This window comes from Anomalospiza imberbis, chromosome 1, assembly GCF_031753505.1.
Source record: "Anomalospiza imberbis isolate Cuckoo-Finch-1a 21T00152 chromosome 1, ASM3175350v1, whole genome shotgun sequence".
Classification (NCBI taxonomy): Eukaryota; Metazoa; Chordata; class Aves; order Passeriformes; family Viduidae; genus Anomalospiza; species Anomalospiza imberbis.
Window position 1 is genome coordinate 108,398,838 of NC_089681.1, and position 22,339 is coordinate 108,421,176.

The 22,339-nt window shown below is 42.7% G+C and overlaps 1 protein-coding gene across 1 annotated transcript; it reads right to left on the reverse strand.

Moving 5' to 3' along the window:
• Nucleotides 1-362: 362 nt before the first annotated feature.
• On the reverse strand, nt 363-20,731 carry BFSP2 (beaded filament structural protein 2). Its single transcript, XM_068205010.1, has 7 exons — nt 20,005-20,731; nt 12,619-12,701; nt 10,606-10,762; nt 6,955-7,116; nt 2,076-2,207; nt 1,389-1,609; nt 363-607 (listed from the first exon to the last, which is right to left on the reverse strand). Exons 1-7 carry the CDS (start codon nt 20,458-20,460, stop codon nt 604-606), a joined length of 1,215 nt encoding a protein of 404 aa, XP_068061111.1. The 5' UTR covers nt 20,461-20,731; the 3' UTR covers nt 363-603.
• Nucleotides 20,732-22,339: the final 1,608 nt, after the last annotated feature.

Consider the following 22,339-nt stretch of genomic DNA (forward strand, 5'->3'; position numbering starts at 1 on the left):
TGAGTTTTTTCAGAAGTTTAGTCTGGACTTAAAAATGTGTTTACAAGGTACTGATAGGATGCTTAGATTAATGATTCTGCTGGTTTACATGTTGCAAAATTAATCATAGTGAGTTAGCAGTGCACTTAAACTCCTTCGGCATTATTTGAATTCGATTTCACACTACTGAGCTGATGGTCTTGTGACACAACAGAGCACTCATCATTTCCATCTGGGTGCTGTGTGGAGGGGTAGCTCAGTCTTGATATATTTGTACTGTGAAAAGAAAGAGTTTACTTGGTGGGAAATGGAGAGCTGATAGTCTTAATCCAACCCCCTCCAGCTATCATGAAAAATACTGGAAGGAAATAAAAAAATCAAACAAAAGCCTGACATTCTTTATTTTTATTATAATTTTAACAACATGAGTAAATTGAAATCTGTAAGCAAAGCAATTATATGAAGAGGGTCTAATAAAGTTGTTCAAGCTACAACCTACTTTGATTGTTGAATCAAACTGAATAAAGCAGGCTGCTTTGATGTGTTTTTAGCTTCCACGAACATAACTGGCAGTGACATCTTTTGCTTTAATGGCAATGGTCTTTTGTGGGCTTGGAGTCATAATCAGCTGAAAGTGAAAAAAAAAAATACTAGAAATAGGAAAATTGCTGAACTAAGTCCTATCCTCAATTCATCTGGTGAAATCTCACCAGCTTCAGCAAGATTTGTTTTGTTTATTTTAAAATTCTCTCTGTCCTGAGCAGAAGAGCAAGTCAAAATCTGTGGATCAGATTTTCAGAGGTTCCCATGGCTAAGGGTGATTAAGGATCTTAGGAAAGCCCAACCAAGCAACCCAACCCAACCACTGTAAAGGTGTTTACAGGTTATTCCCAGAGGAAGAATCTTAAGAGTCGGAACCACATTTCTTCACAAAAGGTACAGTCAGTGGTCCAGATTCTGTCTTTGGACTTCAGGGCAAAGTTACAAGCTTAGAATGGGAGTTTTCCCAAGATCACAGCTATAATATTTGGACTGTATTGAGTGAGGAAAAGGGATGGCATAATATATTCAAATCAGGAAACAACAAAACATCTGCTTTGCAGCCACTAATGTAGCCCCTAGTAGTAAATTTTTAATACCACATTACAAACCTTCAGAGAAGTGAAAGTCATGGCATGTTCCCAAACTATGTCCTTCTGTGGTAGTGGTGGAAAGTACTCATTTCCAATACATTATGAATCTCTATTTGATGGGATTTGGTGCGTTCTCCCCCTTTGGCAGCTTCTCCAAACCTCATGATCTACCAGCCAGCCTTATGAAACATGAGAAGCACCCCAGTCCTCCTGCTTCCAGCAACCTCACAACCTCTTCCCAGGGAGCATGTTATCCACCTTTTTAAGGACAAGTACCTGCTTTGCTCTCCATCCAGGAGGCAGTGATATGCAGCAATGTCTTTCTCCAGTTGTTGTTTGCTAGTCAGCAGATTTTCACGATCCCTCTGCTGCTGCTCGGTTTCTACTTTGATTTCTCCCATCTCTGCCTCCAGCTTGGAAATGACAGACCCTAGGTTCTGCAGTTCGATGTCATGCCAGTGCTTGGCGTCATATAAAGAGTTCTCCAGACCCCTCTTCTGCAAGAGCAGGACAGCAGACAATAAATCAGTCAATTTCCATATGCTTCATAGTGATTTTTATTCAGGTTTGGACAATATCTCTATTGACTATATGTATATTTTGAGAATTCCTTTCTTTAACTACCTTGATATTAGGTATTATCATTACAAAAGTTGAATATCTGCACTTTTACAAGGTGCAGATATTCTTCACATTGTCTAGTACTACACTACCAAGCAATCTTGGTGAGACTGTGTATGAATACACTGAAGATGGAAATTTGGTGCCTGATTGTCACATGTGGTACACTTAGAGCACAATTTCAATCAAGAGGACCCCAGAAATGTCTGGCACCTCTAGAAACAGTATCTAGTGGAAAATGGGATTCATTCTTAAATCTGCATCCCAAGACAGGAATGTTCCCCTCAGAAGGTGTGTTGAGTTCACAGAGAATACACCCACTGAAAACCCAGCTTTCCTTACCAAGGTTCTCAAAGATTCAGTTTCTGCTTGCAAGCTCTGTATTTTGCAGGCAGTTTCGTGGAACTCGGTTCTGAGGCCCTCCACCAGCTCTTCCTCCTGGGTTCGCACGGCAGCCGTCGTCTCAGCCTGTTGCTGGTGAAAGAAGGCGCCTGTCATCACAACCTACACAAGTTATGGTTCAGCTTCCTTACAGACCAAACTGACAGTAATATTTTCACAGTTGGTGGCAATTCTGACTCTAAGTTTGATTCCTGTGCATTAAATCCCTCAGTTGAATAATTATGGATACTTCTTAGTGTCAAAATTATCATATTTTCTAGGCATTTACTGTAAAATGGCTTATGCATACAAGCATATTTATGTTATCCATGTCAACAACAGCTGTTCAGAATTCATACTTGTATGTTTAAAATTATCTCTAAAGAGAAAACATTGCTGTAATTGTTCATTTTATAGCCATAAGATTTCTTAAAAAGTTGTGTGTCTTCAGAACTACTCACACCTTAATTTTGCACATAAGATTCTATGAGTCAGACAGCGAGTCATATCACAGGGGTCAAAAAAAAATCCTGTTAATTAAGTCCTAAGTTAATTATGATATTTCCTGCTCTTATGGCTTGGGGGGTTTTATATGTGTTTAGTTCAGGTTCCTTGAAAATAGGTGAAGGGAAAAGTACCTTAGTAAAAACAGAATTTTTATACTTTTTAATAAGGGCTGAGATCAAGGCTTTTCAACCCAGAACTCTGGGCTCTCTAGAAAATACAGTTCTTCAGTCAAAGCCTACATTTCTTGTGGTTGATGCTAAAATTAAACTATGCAAAATACTTCCATCCCACTCTGAAACTTCATCTTGACCCTGCTCTGATTTTCTTTTCTTTTAAAAGTAAGATTGAATTTTAAAAAATCTAGGACTATGCCCCAAAAATAGGGGTTTTTTTGTATTACCTTGTGAAGCTCACACCTTGCACATTGTGAATTAAATAGCCTCAGTGGAAAAAGGTAATTTAAATACCAGTTGAGTCTCAAACAGAAATTTAGATTTAAGAACCTGTGTTGTAGAGGGCTGAATTTCAATCCAATCACCAAACCTGTCCTTTCCAGCAAATTGCACAGATCCTGTGTTTTCTGGAAATGCTTTGTCTGGGCTTGTGCTTCAGAGAGACATAATTCTACCTGACTATTCTTGGTGAACCAGTGATCAAGGACCTGCCACTCTTCAGTAAATTGTGTTTCCTAAATTGTGTTGAGAGAGTAGTCTGCACCTTCCTGGGCTATGAGCACTGCAAATAGCTCTTTTTAAAGAGATACACGGGAAGGGAAGGGAAGGGAAGGGAAGGGAAGGGAAGGGAAGGGAAGGGAAGGGAAGGGAAGGGAAGGGAAGGGAAGGGAAGGGAAGGGAAGGGAAGGGAAGGGAAGGGAAGGGAAGGGAAGGGAAGGGAAGGGAAGGGAAGGGAAGGGAAGGGAAGGGAAGGGAAGGGAAGGGAAGGGAAGGGAAGGGGAAGGGAAGGGGAAGGGAAGGGAAAGGGAAGGGAAAGGGAAGGGAAAGGGAAGGTTCCTTTGCATCTATATTTATAGCCTACACCCATTACCTGAAGCTTGGCTTTCACATTTACCCTGCTGGTGGCCCAAATGCTACCTATAAGTCCAGCTTGCCCTCACCACAGGTGGCATTGAAACCCTTCCAGGAGCTACCCTAAGCTGTGAACCTGACTGTAGTGGTGTGAACAAGAGAACAGGCAGATGGAGTAGATGGAGATGGCTGCATCAGATCCTAAATGCTGAGGAGTACACAGCAAGTGAGCACACACTGAATGGGCTCTAAAACTTTTGGGACACACAAGGTTTCCCCACCCTCCTTACAGGTTTACCAGCCCCAAGTGTCCATGTGTGGGGTGCTGCTGGGCATGACACTTGGCCTCATCTTTGGGGTTCCTTCTGTGGAGAAGTGCAGAAGTAGCCTGTGTGTCCTCTTCACTAGGTAATTCATGTTTTCGGGGTACTTTTCCTATTCCAGAGATGCTTTATAAGGGAATGGCTATACATGTGGCAACCACAAAAAACTGGATTAATGGAGGGAGAGGATGAAATCATCTTCCTAAGTCTTTATCATGTTGGTGCTTGAGTTTACTAGGAATCTGTGGATTTTGAACATCTGTACAGTTCCGAGCCAAGCATTGTGCATGAGTGCAGAATTCCTCATTAGTCTGTTTTTCATGTAATCCAGATGATGAAAGAATGGTTAGGAATGGAACACCAACACCCAGAGCTGACCAGCGTGGTATCTAAAGAAAGTTACTTTGAAAAGCTTTTGAGTGTTCTGGAAAAGTTTTAGCAAAGTAGCAAAAAAGGGAGAAACAACTGGCATAATTCACAAGATTTTTCAGAACTTTTTATAAGGACAACAGAGAAAGCTGTGTATTTGTGTTCTCAGGGCAGAACTTTTCCATGGATCAACAGCTGTTTAAGAGACAGAACATGAAGAGGAAAATTAAGGTCTAGTTCTATTAAGACAGAAGCTTAACAGCTTGATGCCTCAAGGTCTACTGCATTGGGAATAAAGCATGAATTAGAAGCATTTATGGATGACAGAAAATCATACAGATTAGCAATGAGCAGGGGTGGATGTTTGGAATCAAACTACATGAATGAACATCACAGGAAGTAAAATATCTTTTCAGAGAAAAATATTAAATAGCATGCATGTCTTGCAAGGGTTTGAATTACTTGTGCCAATTTGGGGAAAGATTTTGACCACTACAGACAATAAAGTGCACAGGTGAAACCAATGGACTTGAGTTTTGAGGTTACTCATCTAAAAAATGCTCATGTGAAACCCCATTAGGTATGAATGTAAATTGGTGTGTTTTGGTGCCCAAATATCCTTGAAAAATCAAGCCAATACTGCCAATTGAACCAATCTAGTCACAAGGCAAAGCAAATGAGGTAAGGTAATTAGTCACAAAATAACAAAAATACTAAAATACTGCCCTCATGTCTAAGTCAGTGCTAGGATATCATTTGAAACACCTTGGTCTGAGCTGGTCACAGGTACTAGAGAGAGTAGGTGCAGAAAAAGGAAATTAAAATATTAGAGGCCAAGGAAAACCTCACAGAGAGACACTGAAAAAACTGATAATGAAGAGCCAAGGAGTGCAGGGAACTGCTCTCCCTCCTGTTATGTCACAAAAGAGCAAGAGCAAGTTTTTCACTGTGTGGATAACAAAATGATACAACTTAACCACAAAAGATGATTTTAAACCACAGCGTAGTTGATTTTAAAGCTAAACTCTTGTGATCTGTAGACATAGTAGTAATCTGAATTGATCTGTGTTTGTAGGAGATAAGGGAAACAAAATGGATCATCTGGGTTTAATTTGTGCAAAAAAAGCCCCTGGAATGTCTTACCAGAACCTGTGCAGAACCAGAACTGATTGCCCCAGGAATCTGTGATATTCTGTTTCTTTGTTCCATTAAAAAAACCAACCAAAACAGGAACAACTGAAATTAGTAAGAGCTTAGGCTAAGATGGCTGAGTCGGGGTGGGTTGGGTATCAAAGACATGATAAAGCAGTGTACTGGGAGCTGTCAATTTTCTCCCCAGATGATATCTCTGAGCAGCTAAAAGACCAGATATTGAAGGTGAGAAAGAAATAGGAAGAAAGAAATTGTAAGGGTGTTTTTGCACAGGAGGAGAAGGAGGAAGAATGAGCAGGACAGGGGAGTGGGAACACTGAAGAATTTGGTGCCCTCAGAGTGATGCTCATTTTGCAGAAACCTGGCAGTGGGTCAGGAATTGATTTTTCTGGGGAAAGCTCAAGAGGCTACTGAGGATGCCTGGCTTTTCAGAGCTACATGTGCTTTACATGGAGGCACTCTCCAGGCTCATGTAGTTTATTACTGTGTCACTCACTTCCTTTGGACTGTATGAGCTGAAAATCAGGCCCAACAGACTAACTTTATGAAAACTTTGCTTATATAAGTCTGGTATTTTCACAAACTTGATGGGACCTCTGGAGTAAGCCCCTCTGCTTGGCTTCTTGTATGTTTCCTAGCAATTTTCATATCACTGTGGTCACAGGATTTTTCTTCTTTATTTTGAAAATTAACTCAGAGCTCACACATATGTTTGCAAACATATTTCTTGGTTTTGTTGTTTTTTCTCACTGTTTGCCTTCGATACCCCCTACACCTCTCATGGCAGCTCTTTACCTAGGAACAGGGGGGATAAGTTTATGATTTTGCTAAGTATTTCAACAGCACTGCTGCAGTTATGTTTTCGCAGAATTACAGACTATACTGAGTTGGAAGGAACTCACAAGGATTATTGAATCCAACTCCTGGCTCTGCACAGGATCAACCCCAAGAGACACACCATGTGCTTGAGAGCGTTGTCCAAATGCTTCTTGAACTCTGTCAGGTTTGTGCTGTGACCACTTCCCTGGGGAGCCTATTCAGTGCCCAACCACCCTCTGGGTGAGGAACCTTTTCCTAACATCCAATCTAAACCACCCCTGCCTCAGCTTCAGGCCATCCCCTCCGGCCCTGTCGCTGATCAACAGAGAGAAGAGATCAGTGCCTGCCCCTCCTTTTCCCCTCATGAGGAAGCTGTAACTGCAATGAGGTCTCCCCTCAATCTCCTCTTCTCCTGCGATATAAGCAGGGCCATTTCCACCAGTGCTTAACTCTGTGTGTCCCAAGAAAGCCTTTATAAGTGCATTCTCCTTTGGACTTGGGCCAAAATACTTTAACATCTTTTAACATCTTTTTTGTTTAAAACACAACAAAAACACCCAACCCTCAAAGACATTGCAGAATATTAGAGAGATGTTGTGTTTGCTTGACATCCTGTGATGTTGGAGTGGGTTACAGAGTGCTGACCTTGGTACGGAGCAGGGCACCTGTCTCAGCACGATTCTTTTCAATGTCTCTCTCCCAGTGAATTCTGATTTTTTCCAGAATGTCATCCAGGCCACTTCCCAGGGGAACATCAAGTTCTTCCAGCTGAGATCCAGCAAGCTGCTTGTATAATACCTTCACATCCTTGAACAAAAATAACAAACATAAAGAAAGTGAACTGGAAAATTAAATGGTATCTTCAGAGAAGCTCAAGGAGGAGCTCTTTTGGTGCCACAAACAGAGAGTAATTAAATTAAATCCCAAAAGATATCTCTACATTAATGATTTAGTGCACTGAAGGGTTTCTTTTTCAGATGTGGATTTGCCTTGCTTCTGCATGGGGTCTCTTCCTGCAGATCTAGGGTACTGAAAGAGTTTTCCCCTTGGCGGAAGGAGACTGAAGCCCTGCACCAAGGCAGTGCCTGGAGCAGCCCTCTCAACAGTGGCAAGTTTCTCCAGCAGCCAGTGCTTGACACGTGCACACTGCACAGCTGGGACCCGAAATCACTACAAACATTGCCAGTAAAGCTGCAGTGTGGACTTTGGGCCAAGGAACTAACAGCTTACAGGATATCAGAAGCTCTTCCCTTGCTGCTGCACCATGCAGGAGCATGGGCCTTCCAGCATCTACTGGAAGATACAAGATATGCAAAGCAGTAGGAGCTCTACAGCCTCACAGCTTGTGTGAGACAAGTGTGTGTTTTATGCATGTGCATGTTAGATGAAGAGGATTCTCCTTTGTGGCAGCATTCTGTTCCTTCTTTAAATTTAAGTACTCCAAAAACATGTAACCAGTAGAGAATAGCAGGTTTAGAATTGCAAACTTAAAGGTAGCACATCAGTTGTACATTGTGTTCAGGAACGCAAGAATTAATGAGATTTTCACATGTATCTTACCTGTCTGGCACTGCAATCCTTTTATATCAGCCTGTTTATCTGTGCTATTGGCACAAAGTAAAAGAAAGGTAGTGTAAAAGCATCTGGGAATTGTATTTGTAAGCAGTGACCCCTGACAGTGACAATACTGGAAAAAACAGATGGGAATTATGTGAATTATGAACCTGCAAGAATGCAAACCTCAAAATGTGCCCACTCCAAGTTCACAAAACCTTCAAAAGGACTTGGCATGGATTTGCTAGTGGGAGCACCAGTGGAAAGAAAGGTTTGAATTAGTTCAGGAAAATTCTTGGGACTGTATTTTGTCAGAGCTCAGCAATAGTGGCTTCTAAGCCTTTATTCTGTGACTGCTCTTAAGCAGCTTCCCCTGGTCCTGCTGCCATGGGAAAGCCAAGCCTGTGCTGAAGTGGTTCTGCAAATACTCAGGTACTCCCAAAAGGTAAAGAAAAAAGCATCTTTCCACTCTGAAAGGGCTCCTTGCTGGCTACATGAGGATCAAGGTGGAATAAGTTGGTGTTCTCATTATGCCATAGACAGAGAACAGCATCAGCACCAGCTTTTCTGGTTTCACAGCAGTCATTGCATTACTTGGAAGTTTAAAGAGGTTCTTGTTTATTTCTATCATTTTTCTCTTTACCCTCTTATCTAAAGCAACTTCAATCTTCTCCTGCCATGCACTGGTGAAGAAGCCACTGGTTATTTTCTGCAAAATGCCAGCCTTGGAATTAGACTGATACAGGTAGGGAGCTGGTGATGCAGCCTCATCTTGGCAAGCCACTGTTGCTGAAATCTTGTAGTTGGAGGAACAACTGGTAACAAATGTAAGGTAGGATGATAGTACCTTGCTTTTGTGAGCCATCACAATTCAAGATCTCTCTTACTTTTGAGGCACCAGCACAATTGCTTGCTCTCCCTTATGAGGGATTAGCAACAGCTCCATATTCAAGTCCCCATGAATAAAGATGCTGATTTGTGTTCAATCCTGAAATCCCTGCTGAAGGAAGTAAGCCACCTTCATGCAAATAGTGTTGGTGAATGCAGTGAGTAAGTGGAAAAGTATTGCAAAATTGGGTAGTATGGGCTTCTCTTCTGGCTGCCTGTCTGTGGTGGTGCATCCTCCCCACCCACTGGGGCCTCTCTGTGGGCTCAGGAATTTTTTATAAACCTCACCCTTAATCAATCAATGGCTCTTGGGCAATTAAGCTTGCCTTGAGTTTATCAGAAACACTGTTCCTAGGAGCTTCTGGTGCCTAACAAAGGAAGGGGAAGAGATAGTCAGCTATCCTAGCATAACCTTGGAATATTAGTTGCCCAAATCATAGATCGAGTGGAACAATATTTTTGTTACCAGACTTCTGAGGAAATCTCCAGTAATGACCATCTTGGATTGCAGCCAGGATGGAGATTGACAGATGACTGGAGCCAATCATCTTGGGACTCTATAAACAGTAGTCCTGAGTGAGGACCTTGAGATCTGGACTGCAGAGGGCTGTGAGCAGCAATCTCCCTCTGACTGGGACACCTCTCAGAGCTAACAAGCTCTCAAGTTTGCAATACTCAATACTTGTTGCCAAATGCTGATGGTGGGGCCTGAGATATCCCCACTACTCCTCAAGGCTCAGCCCTCATCTGTTGAGAGATACAGAAGCATCTGACTTAAGTATTGCACTGAACTTGAGAGAAATTTTTAACAGGCACTTCTGTACCAACTTCTTCATGTCTGTTTGTGTGAGTGTGTGAATTAGTTTAAATACCCTATAGCAAGTATAGTATGAATACTGTCATCCCAGATCTACAGTTAAGTTACTGCTGTGCTTACAGGAAACCCTATTGGATAATTTTGTAAATGTTAAATTAGTCAGTGATCAGGTGCTGACAAATCCTATAGTTATAAATTGTTGACCAAGTCAGAGGTAAAGTTTGGGCTCAGCTGCATTGAATCTCCATCAGAAGTTTAGAAAGCAAGGAGATCTGCTCTGAACCTCATGACTCAAGGGGAAGGCCTCCCCTAACCCTTTTGACCTTTATCCTTTAGCACCTTTACCCTCTGCATCCCCGATTTCCATGTAAACTATTCTAGATTTATTCTAATCCGATTTTCCTTTGTGAGCTTCATTATATAGTAAGTAATAAAATGAACCTTGCCATCAAAGTTAAATTGCACTTTCACATCTCATATTAAACCTGCTTTTTGCCAGCACCTTTGATGATGATTCTTTAGAGCCACTCCTTCATGCCACTCTCCTTGTGACTTGCTTCAGTGTTGTGCTTCTCAAGAGAGACTCAGTTTTGGGAACTGAGCGCCTTGCTAAGCCAAGCAGGGTATTTTCATAAGAACCTGGTTAATGCTCAACATTAGTGCAGCAGGACCAGAACTGGTGCCCTGCACATGCACTTTCTCCTTCCATCAGATCTCACTGCTGAGATGTCCACATGCATGACTGCATGACCATCATGTCGTGTCTGACGAGAAATGAAGGGATGGTGTCTCTTCCATGTCATGTTTATCAAACGAGAAAGGGTTAATACCTACAGGTAAGTAATTTGATAATGCCTCAAGGGTTAGTCCTCTGAGTTAAAAGAGAAGGAAGAAATGGGAGTATGTTTCAGGAAAATTCCCCCCCTGCCCAGACATGGCAGGTGGTGTTTTTAATGTTTGCTTTGCACTGGATATATGATACCAACCAGATGAAATAGGCACACAGTGGCTTTGCAATGTCCCGAGTCTGCACTTACTTCTTCATGATTCTTTGATAGCAAAGTTAGTTCTTCCTTCATGCTTTCTATCTGGCCCTCCAGATCCATTTTAGTTAAATTAGCATCATCAATCACTTTATATAGGGAATTAATTTCATCTTCCACTGCCTTTCTGAATGGCTGCTCATTTTCATACCTGCAAAGAAAAAAAAAAACAAAAAAACCCAAACTTCAACACAGCACAGCTCAGCAAGTAAAACCTGTCTTTTTTTTCTGAATGATACTCTTTCTGCTAATTGGCAAATGTGTCCCAGACAGAGGCACAGAAAGACAGACAGTATTCTTTACTCTCACCTTGTCTCTTCGTACTTGAAGTTAACTGCCTGAAGTGCCCTGTCATTAATTCAGAGTGTAAGAAAACAGGCCAAGTTAGCAGTATGTGCTATGGTGGTTATCAACCTGATAGGATTCCAGAAAAAGCACGGAGAGGCTCATGGTTTCCTACTAGATCTGATATTTATATATAGTATCACCATAGGTGGCATTTTCTCAGTTGTCTTGGCTGTAAAATGAGAATGTCTACTCACTTGTGTACAGAAAAACCTTTTAGAGCAATGGTTAAAGAAAAAACGTCAAGCATTACTCTTACCGATGGACATGCTTTTGAAAGTCTGGCCTATGTTCCAAAGTCCTGGCCCATCCCTAAGACCAAATCCCAGTAATATCAAAGTAAGAGGAAATTTCTGTGGTTGGTTTGTCTGCTAGAATTACTGTTGGAACAAACGGCTCATTTCCAAACCATGGCTGCAATGGTAGGGAAATTTTGGCAATCAGTTTCTATTCCAGAACACTGCTTGCTTCATTGCTCTTGTTTGTAAATTTTTGGTTTGGGCTTTCCATTGAAAATGTGGATTACATTGTGAATCTCCTTGGATGGGAGACATTTGTGCCAAAGCTGTCCAACCTGGGGACCTGCTCCATAAATACTTTGCTTCTTGATAGCCATCTTCATTGCTGGGAATTTAAAGCTTGGAAGAGTGGCAGTTGATCCCAGGAGCTTTCACTATGCAGTAGATTGATTCAACATTGTTTTTGTTATGTAGACTTCTTGTCCAAGTCAGCTGACACTTCTAAAAAGTATTTTTTGAAAACTACACAAAATATGAATGTAACTTGCTGGATGTAAAGCCAAGTGAGTATCTCAGAGTTGAAATAAAATAAAATGAAATAAAAGGCAAACTTAAGAATGATTAACACATTTTGGTTTTATGATTAAATAAAATAATGCCAGAGAGAGAGAAAAAGAAGTTTAAGGGATGATAAAAAACCATAGGAGATAAAAATCAATTAATTTGAAGTGTGGTTTTTGTGTCAGAGCTTGCAAAAAGCTATATGTAAATGAATGAGACCATTATGAGTAAAAAAGCTAGAAGAAACACAACTCCAGAGTAAAATCTAAAGAGCTTCATGCACTCATACACATGACTATCAGGCTTTTCAAACAGAAAGACAATAAAAAAGTAGTTTGCCAGTGTTTAAAATCTTCTTTTATTTCCTATTCTTCTCAGTAAAGGGAAACCAGCACAGCCCATTTCTGTTTTCTTGTCTAACATTTCCACCCTGATGTCTGTAGTGGTGCAGTTGTCACTTTGCAGCTGTAGCAGAATGATTGTTGTTTCCAAAACCAATTGTTTTTGGCACAGAAGTACTGAAAATTACAACTAAAAAGCACATGGAATTTCACTTTTATAAAATGCCAACTCAATTTTGAATGAATATTGGCCTCACAGTGAGAGACCAATGTCTATGTTAAGACTCGCTTAGGCCATTTTACTTGTGCTTGCGCACATTTTTGTTACAATGAATCTTCAGAATCTTCCAAAATAATGTTAGCACCATCATTATTTTTCTCCCAAATCAGGGTGTTGAATATGAATATGCAACTTAAAAAGCAAGCCCATTCTACTCCCTAGCATTACACCCTTACAAATTAAGTGTTCACAAAGGCAAATTTTAAAGAAAGTGACCAGCTGGGTGTCACCACAGGACTACCTGTCTTTAAAATCTTCAGCACAGGCTTGAATATTCTCAGTGTGCAGCATAAGACGAGCATTTTCAAGGACTGCTTCACCCACCTAGAAGAAAGATACAACAGAGCTCATGCAATGAACAGCTTCAGCACACGTATCTTAAGCAGATGTACAGCTTTGATTCTGAAAATAATCCTTCATCCTAGGACTGTTCAAGTGACTCCTTCCAGATAACTTAATCAATTATTTTTGTACATCTAAGTTCACAAATTCTCGGCAAATAGGCTGTAATTTGTCATCAAACTGCTCATTCCTCCTAAGCCCTCATCTTCCTGTAGCAACACATTTATTCCGATCACCAGCTCTTTGCAAGGGGAAAAATTCATTGCTGTGCTCAAGGTATTTTCATCATTTAAGTCCCACTTATACTTTCTAGATACAATTTAAGCAGCACTTATGCAGTTCCTATTCTACTTCCCATATTAGCAGTCCTCTTCAGGGTCGTCCTCCTCAGGGAGCCACGGAATACTTGTTGCTCCTGCCACCTGCGAGCCCTCCTCAGCTCCCAGAGCGTCGTTTTCTTTCTCCTATGGGATCCTCTAGGCTCTTGCGATAGATATGAGACCTGAGAAGCCTTCAAAGATTATTACACTGGTTGGAAAGATCGTGCAAATCAGACTGTGGTATCATTGCTATGGCTCTGGTGTGTATTTCTAACGTCCAAGAGGTACTTGAGGGGTAAGTAAGCCTAAAAGGCTTGTGACTTGGCAGCTTGTTGTATTCAGGAAAGTTATATAAAATGATAAAAAGGAAAAAACCACCACTGCCTGCCCTGGAGTCACACGTGCACTGAGCTATGGAGGTGACCATGCAGACTTCAGTACCAGGCTTAGGGTGATCACCTCTGCGAGTAAGTGTCTGGGAGCTCCAGTCACCCCATGATCCATGCTGTCACTCTGGAGAAGCTGAACTGAACATTTCTTTGGTCTTTCTCGGGAGACACCCATGAAGATTTGCAGTTAAAACTAAATGACCTCATAAATAAGATCAGATTTTTAATCTGGCCAGGAGAGCTCTTTAGGCAGAAAAATTTTTCCTTAAATAATTAAGTCTGTAAATAAGATTGCAAGTCACCCAAAGCATTCTGCTCCTCCAAGGTGAAACACACCATGCAATGTGGAAACATCAAGGCTGCATCCAGACAAGTGCATCTCAAGTGGGATTGTTGCCCTATGTTCCCACCTGCCCTGAGGCTGCTTAGTGATGGGGTGGAGGTGGGCAAGCTGAGCATTTCTAGGCAGTAATTAACATTTACCCTCATGGAGAGTGGCTTACTGCTCCAAATGTCTTACAAATGTTTGGACCAACAAATATGTAATACCTGAAGGCACTTGATAAGGAGAAATGTGGAGAAATAACCTGTTCTTCATAATGGATCAGGAAGTTAAAAGCACTCTACATATTTTCAATCTGATGAGGAACAATAGTTAAAAAAGTGCTTTTCTTCATTCTCACCTACTGTTATGGAAAAACAGGGAAGGTGGCTGGGGATGGAGCTTGTTTCACACCATTGTATAGAGAACTTATTTTTCTTCAATAACTGTGGGATGGTTTGGCCAATTCCAAACAATATGATAGAGGGATAGGTCATCTCAGAGACATCCAGTTCTAACACATTTCATGAAAATAGCATCTGGACAGAGGAGAGAGGTTCTGTAAATACTGCCACTCAGGGAGAAAAAAAAAGCCTCAATTTTGGCATGGGAAAGTTGGGGAGTACAGCAAAAGCACAGAACTCAGAGATGTCATGAAAGCCACAGGTGTGGGCAAAGAGATGGTCCCTCACCACACTCCAGCCAGCCCAGTTGTGCAGCACACAAGTACAGAAGAATTCTGTGTGCTCGTTTGCACACAGAACCGGCTGCTCTTCATTGTTCAACCCCTTATTTCCTTCTCCCTGATTTTTTTGCTGCCCCACTTTGCCAGCACTATCCTAACTCCCCAAACCCTGGGTTGTCCATCTGTGGCATTTCGGAGCAGCTGAGCAGAGCTGGGGCTTTGGGGACATGCTGCTCTTCTGTCCTCAGGTTCCCTTGCACCAGGATACCTGAGTTTCTCCTGAAGGATGGAAATTGGCATTTAGTCAGCACAGAAGTAGAGGGACCTCTTTGACACAAGCTCTGAAATCCTGGTTCCCTCTGATTTGCGTGAGCTGTGAAAGCCCTTTCCTAGGCTCCAGAAGAAGAGATCTAAGTCTTCCATCTAGGGGCTCTTTTGTTTGATTTAATTCTCCTATTAATCAACAGCTGGATGCAAACACACAGCATTAGTGAGACAGATTTGTAGCCACTTTGCTGACATGCGTACTAAAACACATGATGCAGCAGATTAGGAAACACTCCCTTCTTTGTGTCCATTGGGAATGAGAGGCCTTGCAATGCTGCAAGCACTTAGACATTGCCTCCCCTGCTTGTAAAGCAGAAGGCAGAGCTGTCCTGCCTCACAGAGCTTCTGGGAGGCTTAAATCAGTGATGCTCATGTGACATTCAAAGAGCCAAAATGGGAAGAGTTAAAAAAATGCAAATATTATTACTAACAATAGCTCCTTTCAGTCACACATTGTCTTTCAACACTTGGTTCTGTGATGCACATACACCTTTTGATCACGATTTTTTTCAGCTCTTGAATTAACAGTGAACATTCATGGTATTAAACATCTTAACTACAAAGCAGGAATAATTTTCTTTGATTTCGTTGTGATTTTGTGGACATGAAAATGCAATGTTAATTTTTTGGAAGAAAAGTCTCATAAAAATCTGCATTGACATGCTGGCCCATTTGCTGTGTTACAGCTGGCATCAAGGATAAAACAGCTGCTTCAACAGAGTGGGCAGATGCCAGACTGAAGTGATAGAGACACTTATAGGGAGAATTTACTCCTTATCCCTGGTGACTAGCAGCTTCTGATTTTTAACAGAGATTTGGCCAAGTTTGGCATGGCAAGATTTACTAAGCCTTTCAAATTCTTAGCTGTGCTTTATCTGTAGCTTTGTATACTTTTGCTATTCTTACAAAAGTCTAAATCCTTTCTGACTGCTACTAAATTCATGGCCTCAGGTGTGGCCTGTGATAATGAAGCTCATGCTTTAATTATTCATGTAATATAAACTTCTCTGGCCTTTAAGTTCACTTCAGTAAAGCAAACGCCTCCATGGGGAAAGATCAGAAGGTGTCGATCTAGTTTTTCCTTCCACACACACAAGGAAGTAGTTGATACTAGACCATTGCCTCCAACAGGTTTTAATTCACAACTAAAGTCAGGCTAAAAGCCTGCAGCCCACTGCTAAGCAATAAACTGTTAATGCTCTTGGTTGATGCTTTCCATGTTGAACCCTTTCTCAGAGCCTGAAGGAGGAAACCTCAAAGGCAGCAAGGGCAGCATTTGTTGCATGGCCTCAGGAAAGGTAATAATACCTGGAGAGAGGCTGAGATTGATGGCTCCTTTCCTGATTCCTGCTGCATCCAGGGAAATTCAACTTCATGTATACATCAAATAATTTATAAGTACACAGGACTGCATCAAAGAATGCCTGGTTCTCAAAGCAGGAGATACCTCTTCCAGAAATGATCTGTAAAACTGTAATGTTGCACAAGCACAAGGAGAAAACCTCGCACCCCATCACAGCTGCCTGTGAAGGCAGCCCAAATTTATGCAATTGGAGGTGGCTGAGAGAACATGATTAAAATGAATGCACTGCCATCCTCTGATCAAGCTTTGTGCCATTTTGTGGGAGTTTGTTGTACCCTTAGATGAGTAGCAGAGTGCTATTTCACCCATTTACCAACACTGATCACGCACTGTGTTGTGCTAGAGTGTATCACAAGTAACACTCAGCGGCTCTTCTGACCCTGCAGCAAATAAATTAGTGGGTGTGAGTCCAAATGTGGCAATTCCTCATGCTGTTAGACCTGCATATTCTCCAGGCTTAATATTCACACTGATTAAATGCTGATAGAAAGGCCAAGTGCAAATAAACGTAGCTCCATAGGAAAACTCTGGAGGTCTTTCAAATGCTCTCAACCACGCACAGGATGTCATGATCAGTCCCAGCAGTGATAAAATTGGTCCAGGATGTTGATTCCTTCTTTTGCCTGTGTGTTTACTCCTGTGATCTGAACTGCACTATTTGTCATCTCATAGACAAAATAAATCTCTGTCTCCCATGCAGCTGTAATTGAGCAGTCATGGAGGCTGAGCTACCCTCTTCTCTCTGTAAACTCACTCAGATTGTTTCAAGCATCCACTTCTGCCAGGTGCTGCCCTGTTCCCTGGGAAGGAATTGCCATTGCAAACAGTCTCCTATTCTGCAGAAGAGACACATTTGATTAGAGAGAGAATTTTACACAAGAAGACCAGGATGAAGCCTGGAGAAGAAGAGTATGCACAGGGTAAAATTTATATTTCTGTCATGAAATTCTAATTCTGTCATATGAATTCCTCTTGGCAAAGATTTCTCATTTCCCTCTTTTTCTGCAAAAATCCTCTCACTTTGTGCCTGTCCCAATTTGTGTATGTCCACCTGCTCTGCTAAAAGCCAGCTGCCCAGGTGGATAATTAACCCTGTGAGCTGGAGAGTGGCTTTCCATCATTCAGCTCCCACCAGTGATCCCCTGCTGCAGCTATAGCTCTGACAATTGCAAGGAAACACGAGTGGTTTTTCATGAGAGATCCTGCACTTACACACACCCTCTGAGTCACTTGCTGACACGTTTTTCCCCTTAGCTCTGTGTTCAGGAGATATGCTGGCACTGAGCTGTTTTTTGCTGGCAATGCAACTACCCAGAATTTGGGATGCTGGAGCACATCCCAGGAAGGGCAGGAGGGAAATAGGACTTCAGGTCTGCTGAGGTCTCTTCTATGCCACTGCAGTGATGGGCCTGTCACATTTGTGATTTTGAGACCAGGAGAGTCCTTTGTGTCCACGTCCTTGTCTTCTCATTAGCAAGGCAAGAGGAAAGTGCTCCTGCTTAGACCTCCTCCCAGTTGTGTACTTTTCATTGCTGTTTCTTGTTCAAAAACTGTTCCTATAATGAATGCTTGGGCTACTCCAGGTGCCTGCTTGAGTGTTTTTTTTCCCCCAAAACTTTCATACCTGCTTTATGCAAATGGCACCGAGGGGTTTTACGGCTGCCGGGCATTTCTCCCCACTGAACCCATGGGCCTGGCAGGGAATCCAAATGAGTGCTCAGATTTAGCAAGAAGCTGAAAACGGGGTATGCCACTTTTAAAGAAATCAAGATAGATGTGGACATCTGCAGAAAATCTGAATATATTTACAAAAATTACATTTAGGAATGTATCTGCCAGGTGTCTCTCATTTCTGCTACACCTTGCTCCTGAATACCTTTTCCTTTTCTGTTTGGGATGTGTTGTGGCAAGAGGATTCTGACTTCATGTGATTTCAGCTGTTTCTGCAGCAGCTGATTTTGACATTATTTTAATAAATGTGGTGGTTTTGATGTTGATGCTGGCATAATTTTACCAGTTAGCTCCAGGACGAATGAGCTAATTGGTGTTTGGGCTGGATAGGGTCCTACTGTCATTTTTGGTTAAATGCTTAATTAAAAAAGCAAAGAAATCTATTAATCAGAATTGAACCTAACAGCTTGGATCACATCCATGAAAGACAAAACCCACTAAGTGATGCCTCAGTTATTGATTTAATTGAAGCAATTCAGAAGATTTTATGTGTTCTCTGATGTGTTTTGATAGTTAAATAGATATGGGTGATGCTAATCTTTTTCTGTTCTTTTCTATGATACTCACAAATGCTATTACTACATGGCTTTATTTTTCTGATTTTCATATAGGAAGAGCCTGATTTTCAGGCCAGATTTTATTATGAGATGCTCTTATTCATTCATAAAAAAGAGGTAGAGGCCAAGGATGACCACAAAGGAAGGTTGAAAGGAAAGCAATTTGGATGAAAAATTAATACATTTGCAGGTTAATCTGCACTGCTGTGTTGGGGGCTTATGTACTGAAAAATCAAACAGTCCTTCCTAAATGGTCCTTTCCTATGGTCCCACATTTTTGGGCTTAACCATAAATCCTGGTAGGATTTACAGGTGAAGTCTACAACTACGAAATGCGACACTGGTCTGGAGGACATGTGATGGTGGCTGCAAAGGATTACCTCCCTGTCCCCTATCAAAGTCCCCATCTTCCCCAGTGAGGTAATAGGTTTTGGTACCCCAGATTCAGAGCACCCATTTACTTCAGCAGCTGCTCCCTTCAGGAAGCAATATGTCATTTACTAATAGCAACTTTAAAAGCTGATGCTTAACTGGGTGTTTCTGCTGACACGACCTTCGTACAACAGCTTATGCCAACACATTCAGGGTTCAAGCAATGTTTGTTTGTAGTGTTCTGGGAGAACACCTGCCCTAAAGATGCAAAGCAAAACTGGCCAGCCCAAGTTAAAACACACAATTGTCCCAGGCAACTTAAAGTTGGCTTTCAGGCTTTCTGTAGACCCAGTGATGGCATTTTCTGTGCCTACACAAGTGCTGGTGGGAAGAGGTGTGCGAGATGCCAGACTCCAGGTCTGTGGAATCCTATCTGCTCCCACTGGCTGGGAGCTGGGAAGCCAGGCTTGTGTGGTGCACCAAGACCTCAGCAGAGCCTTGTGTCTGCTGCGAGCAGGACATCAGCCTGCAAGGCCTTACTGGCCAGAAGGAAATCCTTCTTGTCCATGAGGTCAATACAGACACTATTTCGCACACCCACAATAAACATTTGTGCCGTATGGAGAAGGTGGGAGTGAGGGATGGTGGGGTGATGGCAAAGAAAAGGAAGGGAGTGGCTCATTTGTAGCTATGTAATTATTATTTTTAAATAAACAGAGCTTTTGAAAATGTTATTAAGCCAACAAGGGAATGAAGTAAAAATCTGAATTGCTGGTTAAAAAACAAAACCCCTCAACGTGCTTGTAATATGTTGAGAGATAACCTAATTCAGTCCTAGCAGGTTTCTTTCAATAATTTTGATACTAATTTTGATATTTTGATTTTAAAAGTGTAATAACCACAGACTTAAAATTAAAAAAAAAAAAAAAAAAAAAAAAAAAAGAAAAAAACACCACCCGTTCTAATCAGCCCAGACTTCGGCGCCTTGGAGTGCATTTCAGTCTCTCCCATGCACATGATGCCTGAGGCAATTCTCCCGCTTAATAGGCATAATAATGCTAATTATCATGAAGATAGATTTAAAACCCTCTGTCTAGGCTCCTCGCCTTGAAATCAGACGGCATCCATGAGCAGCCTCGCCCCTGGCCGCCCGGAGCTGCTAAAGACCCGCGCAGCTCCCTCCCGCTCCGCCGGCTGCCGGCGGCGCTCCGGCGCTCACCTGGTGGTAAATCGCCTCCCAGTTCTCCCGCAGCGCTCCCCAGCTGCCCACGCTGGCCGCCTTCTTGTCCAGGTAGACTCTGATGTGCTCCTCCAGCTCCTGGTTGACCTGCTCGAGGGCTCGCACCTTCTCGATGTACTCCACCAAGCAGCCATTCAGGCTTTCGTAGGAGAGACCTCTGCCCTTATCCAAGCCCGGGGCCAGGGGCACGGCGGCGGCGGAGCTGCGGAGACCCTGGAGGAAGACGCTGCTGATGCCCAGGGCTCTACGGGACACTCGGGTGCCCAGGCTGCTCACGCCGCCGGTGGGAACGGTGCCCACGTAGACGCCGGGGGGTCTCGACAGGCTCCCCCCACCTCCGACGCTCACCCGGCGGCCGGGCGGCCCCGAGCTCTCCGCCGTGGAGGTAGAGGGCTGCTGCCCCAGGAAAGACGACCGGCGCCTCGGCAAGGGCATGTTGTCGCTCCAGCCTGCCGAGCACCGCCGCTCAGCCCGGCCGCCTGGCCCCGCACTGGCGGGAGGGATGTGCCGAGCCCAGCAGGTTGGGGCTCGCGTGGGATTTCGGCTTTGTGCGACGGCTTTCTGGAAGGGGGGCTTTGTGCTGCCTGGGAGCACCCGTCACATTGTCCGGGCGGCTGCTGGGTCAGCAATCCCATTTCAGGGAAAATCTCCCTGCTGCTGCTGCTGCAAATGTGGTAGATGAAAAGCACAATGGTGTTTATGGGGACAGCGGGACGGGGATTCAGTACAATGTACGCGTTAAAATACCAGCAGTGTTTTCTACGCTGACACCCGGATGATTTCCTACCCTTATAGCCACAGGTATCCAGTGATACACTACCAATGCATCTGTTTCTCACACCAGTGCTTGCTCCAGACATAGTCTACATCAGCAAGACATTTCATAACTTAGCAAAACCCAAACCTCCGTGGAGACAACTGGGCCACAACTGAGCAGAGCCGAGCCAGCCTTTTGCCACTGTAGAGCATTGAATGTTCCCTTATGTCTGCTGCAGCTTATGGGTTTCTCTGCAATTTGCCTTCACCACCCACCCAAAGCATATTGACACAATCCCAGCAGATTTTATAGGGACAGGCAATCCCAGCAGATTTCACAAGGACAAGCACCCTCATGTCCACCCCACCTCAGTGAGTTTAACTTCACATAATCAATCGCTCTTTGTCTGCTCAGCAAGGGCCTGTTTCACTTCTTTGCCTGTGTAACGTGGTGACATAGTGAGGCAAATGTGAATTAAAAGAAAAGGGCAAAACAATCCTAGAGATTTATTGCAGGGTAAGAGGGATATTTCCCCTGCTCTTCTTTTTATGTCACTATTCTTTAGCTACTAGTGATCAGGTGGGTTTATAGGTAATAATAAGTAGTAAGTAGGATGTGCTCCTGATACAGTGCAATCCTTCATAAGACAATGTTAGGTCTGGCTTTTTCTACCTACACACAGGGATACTTCACAGCCAGGATGCTGTTCCAGTGTAGGATCATCGTGTGTGCATCTTTGTAGGCATGATTGTAATGTGCTGATGTTGGGCATTGCCCTAATGCAGTGTAGGTTTGTGCAGGGGCAGTGGTGAGTCTTTGGCGAGACAGGATACAATCAGAAATCCCTGTCTTCCACTGGTGCCTAATCCGGGCTCGCCGGGTTGATAGCTGGAGTTTGTTTCGCTTGTTTTTCTAAGTTGGAGAATTGCAAGGCTGCTTAAAGTCAGGTCACCATTTCCAGGTTGTGTGAAGACTGGGAACAGCACAGCATCTCTCAGCTTTGCAAATACCTTTGGCTAGTTTAGGTGTTCTGCCTTTAGATTACCAAGCAAACTGTGCTGGTTAAATGGGAAGTATCCTCCAGTATTTCTTACACAGTATTTCTTACACAGTATTTTCAATATAGTTGCTCTGTGTCAAATTAGAAAATCTCCCTTGCAAAAGTAATACCATGTACAGAAAACAAATGTAATAATATGGACTCTTTTTTCAAAGAACTGAATTTAGTTTTCCGTAACCTTGTTCTCTCTGTCCACCTCCTTTAAATAAAAACAAAGAACCTTGTGGGATTGTTTTTGCTTTTGGCAACACCCTCAGGGAATTTTTACTCTCCTATCAGTGGTTTCTAGGAGGTTATTTGGTAATTGATCATGAGGATCGCAGGTAGCATTTATCCCTCAGTGAAAAGATATATTCCCAAAGTGCCCATCCATGTTCATACAGAGCCTTGTCATCCTGCCTGCCCCATCACCTGATGAGAAAGCCCAGCATTACTCTCTGATGCTGAGTAGAGAAACAAATATCCAGGAGAGTCCCTGTAACATTACAATCTTCCAG

What these genes read in the sequence shown, in the direction of transcription:
- BFSP2 (XM_068205010.1), bottom strand. Translation starts at nt 20,460, where the DNA reads ATGCCCTTGCCGAGGCGCCGGTCGTCTTTCCTGGGGCAGCAGCCCTCT. An exon ending in GGGAGGCGATTTACCACCAG is followed by an intron (nt 12,702 to 20,004) that starts GTGAGCGCCGGA and finishes TCTTTCTTCTAG; the next exon opens with GTGGGTGAAGCAGTCCTTGA. An exon ending in CTGAATCTTTGAGAACCTTG is followed by an intron (nt 1,610 to 2,075) that starts GTAAGGAAAGCT and finishes CTGCTCTTGCAG; the next exon opens with AAGAGGGGTCTGGAGAACTC.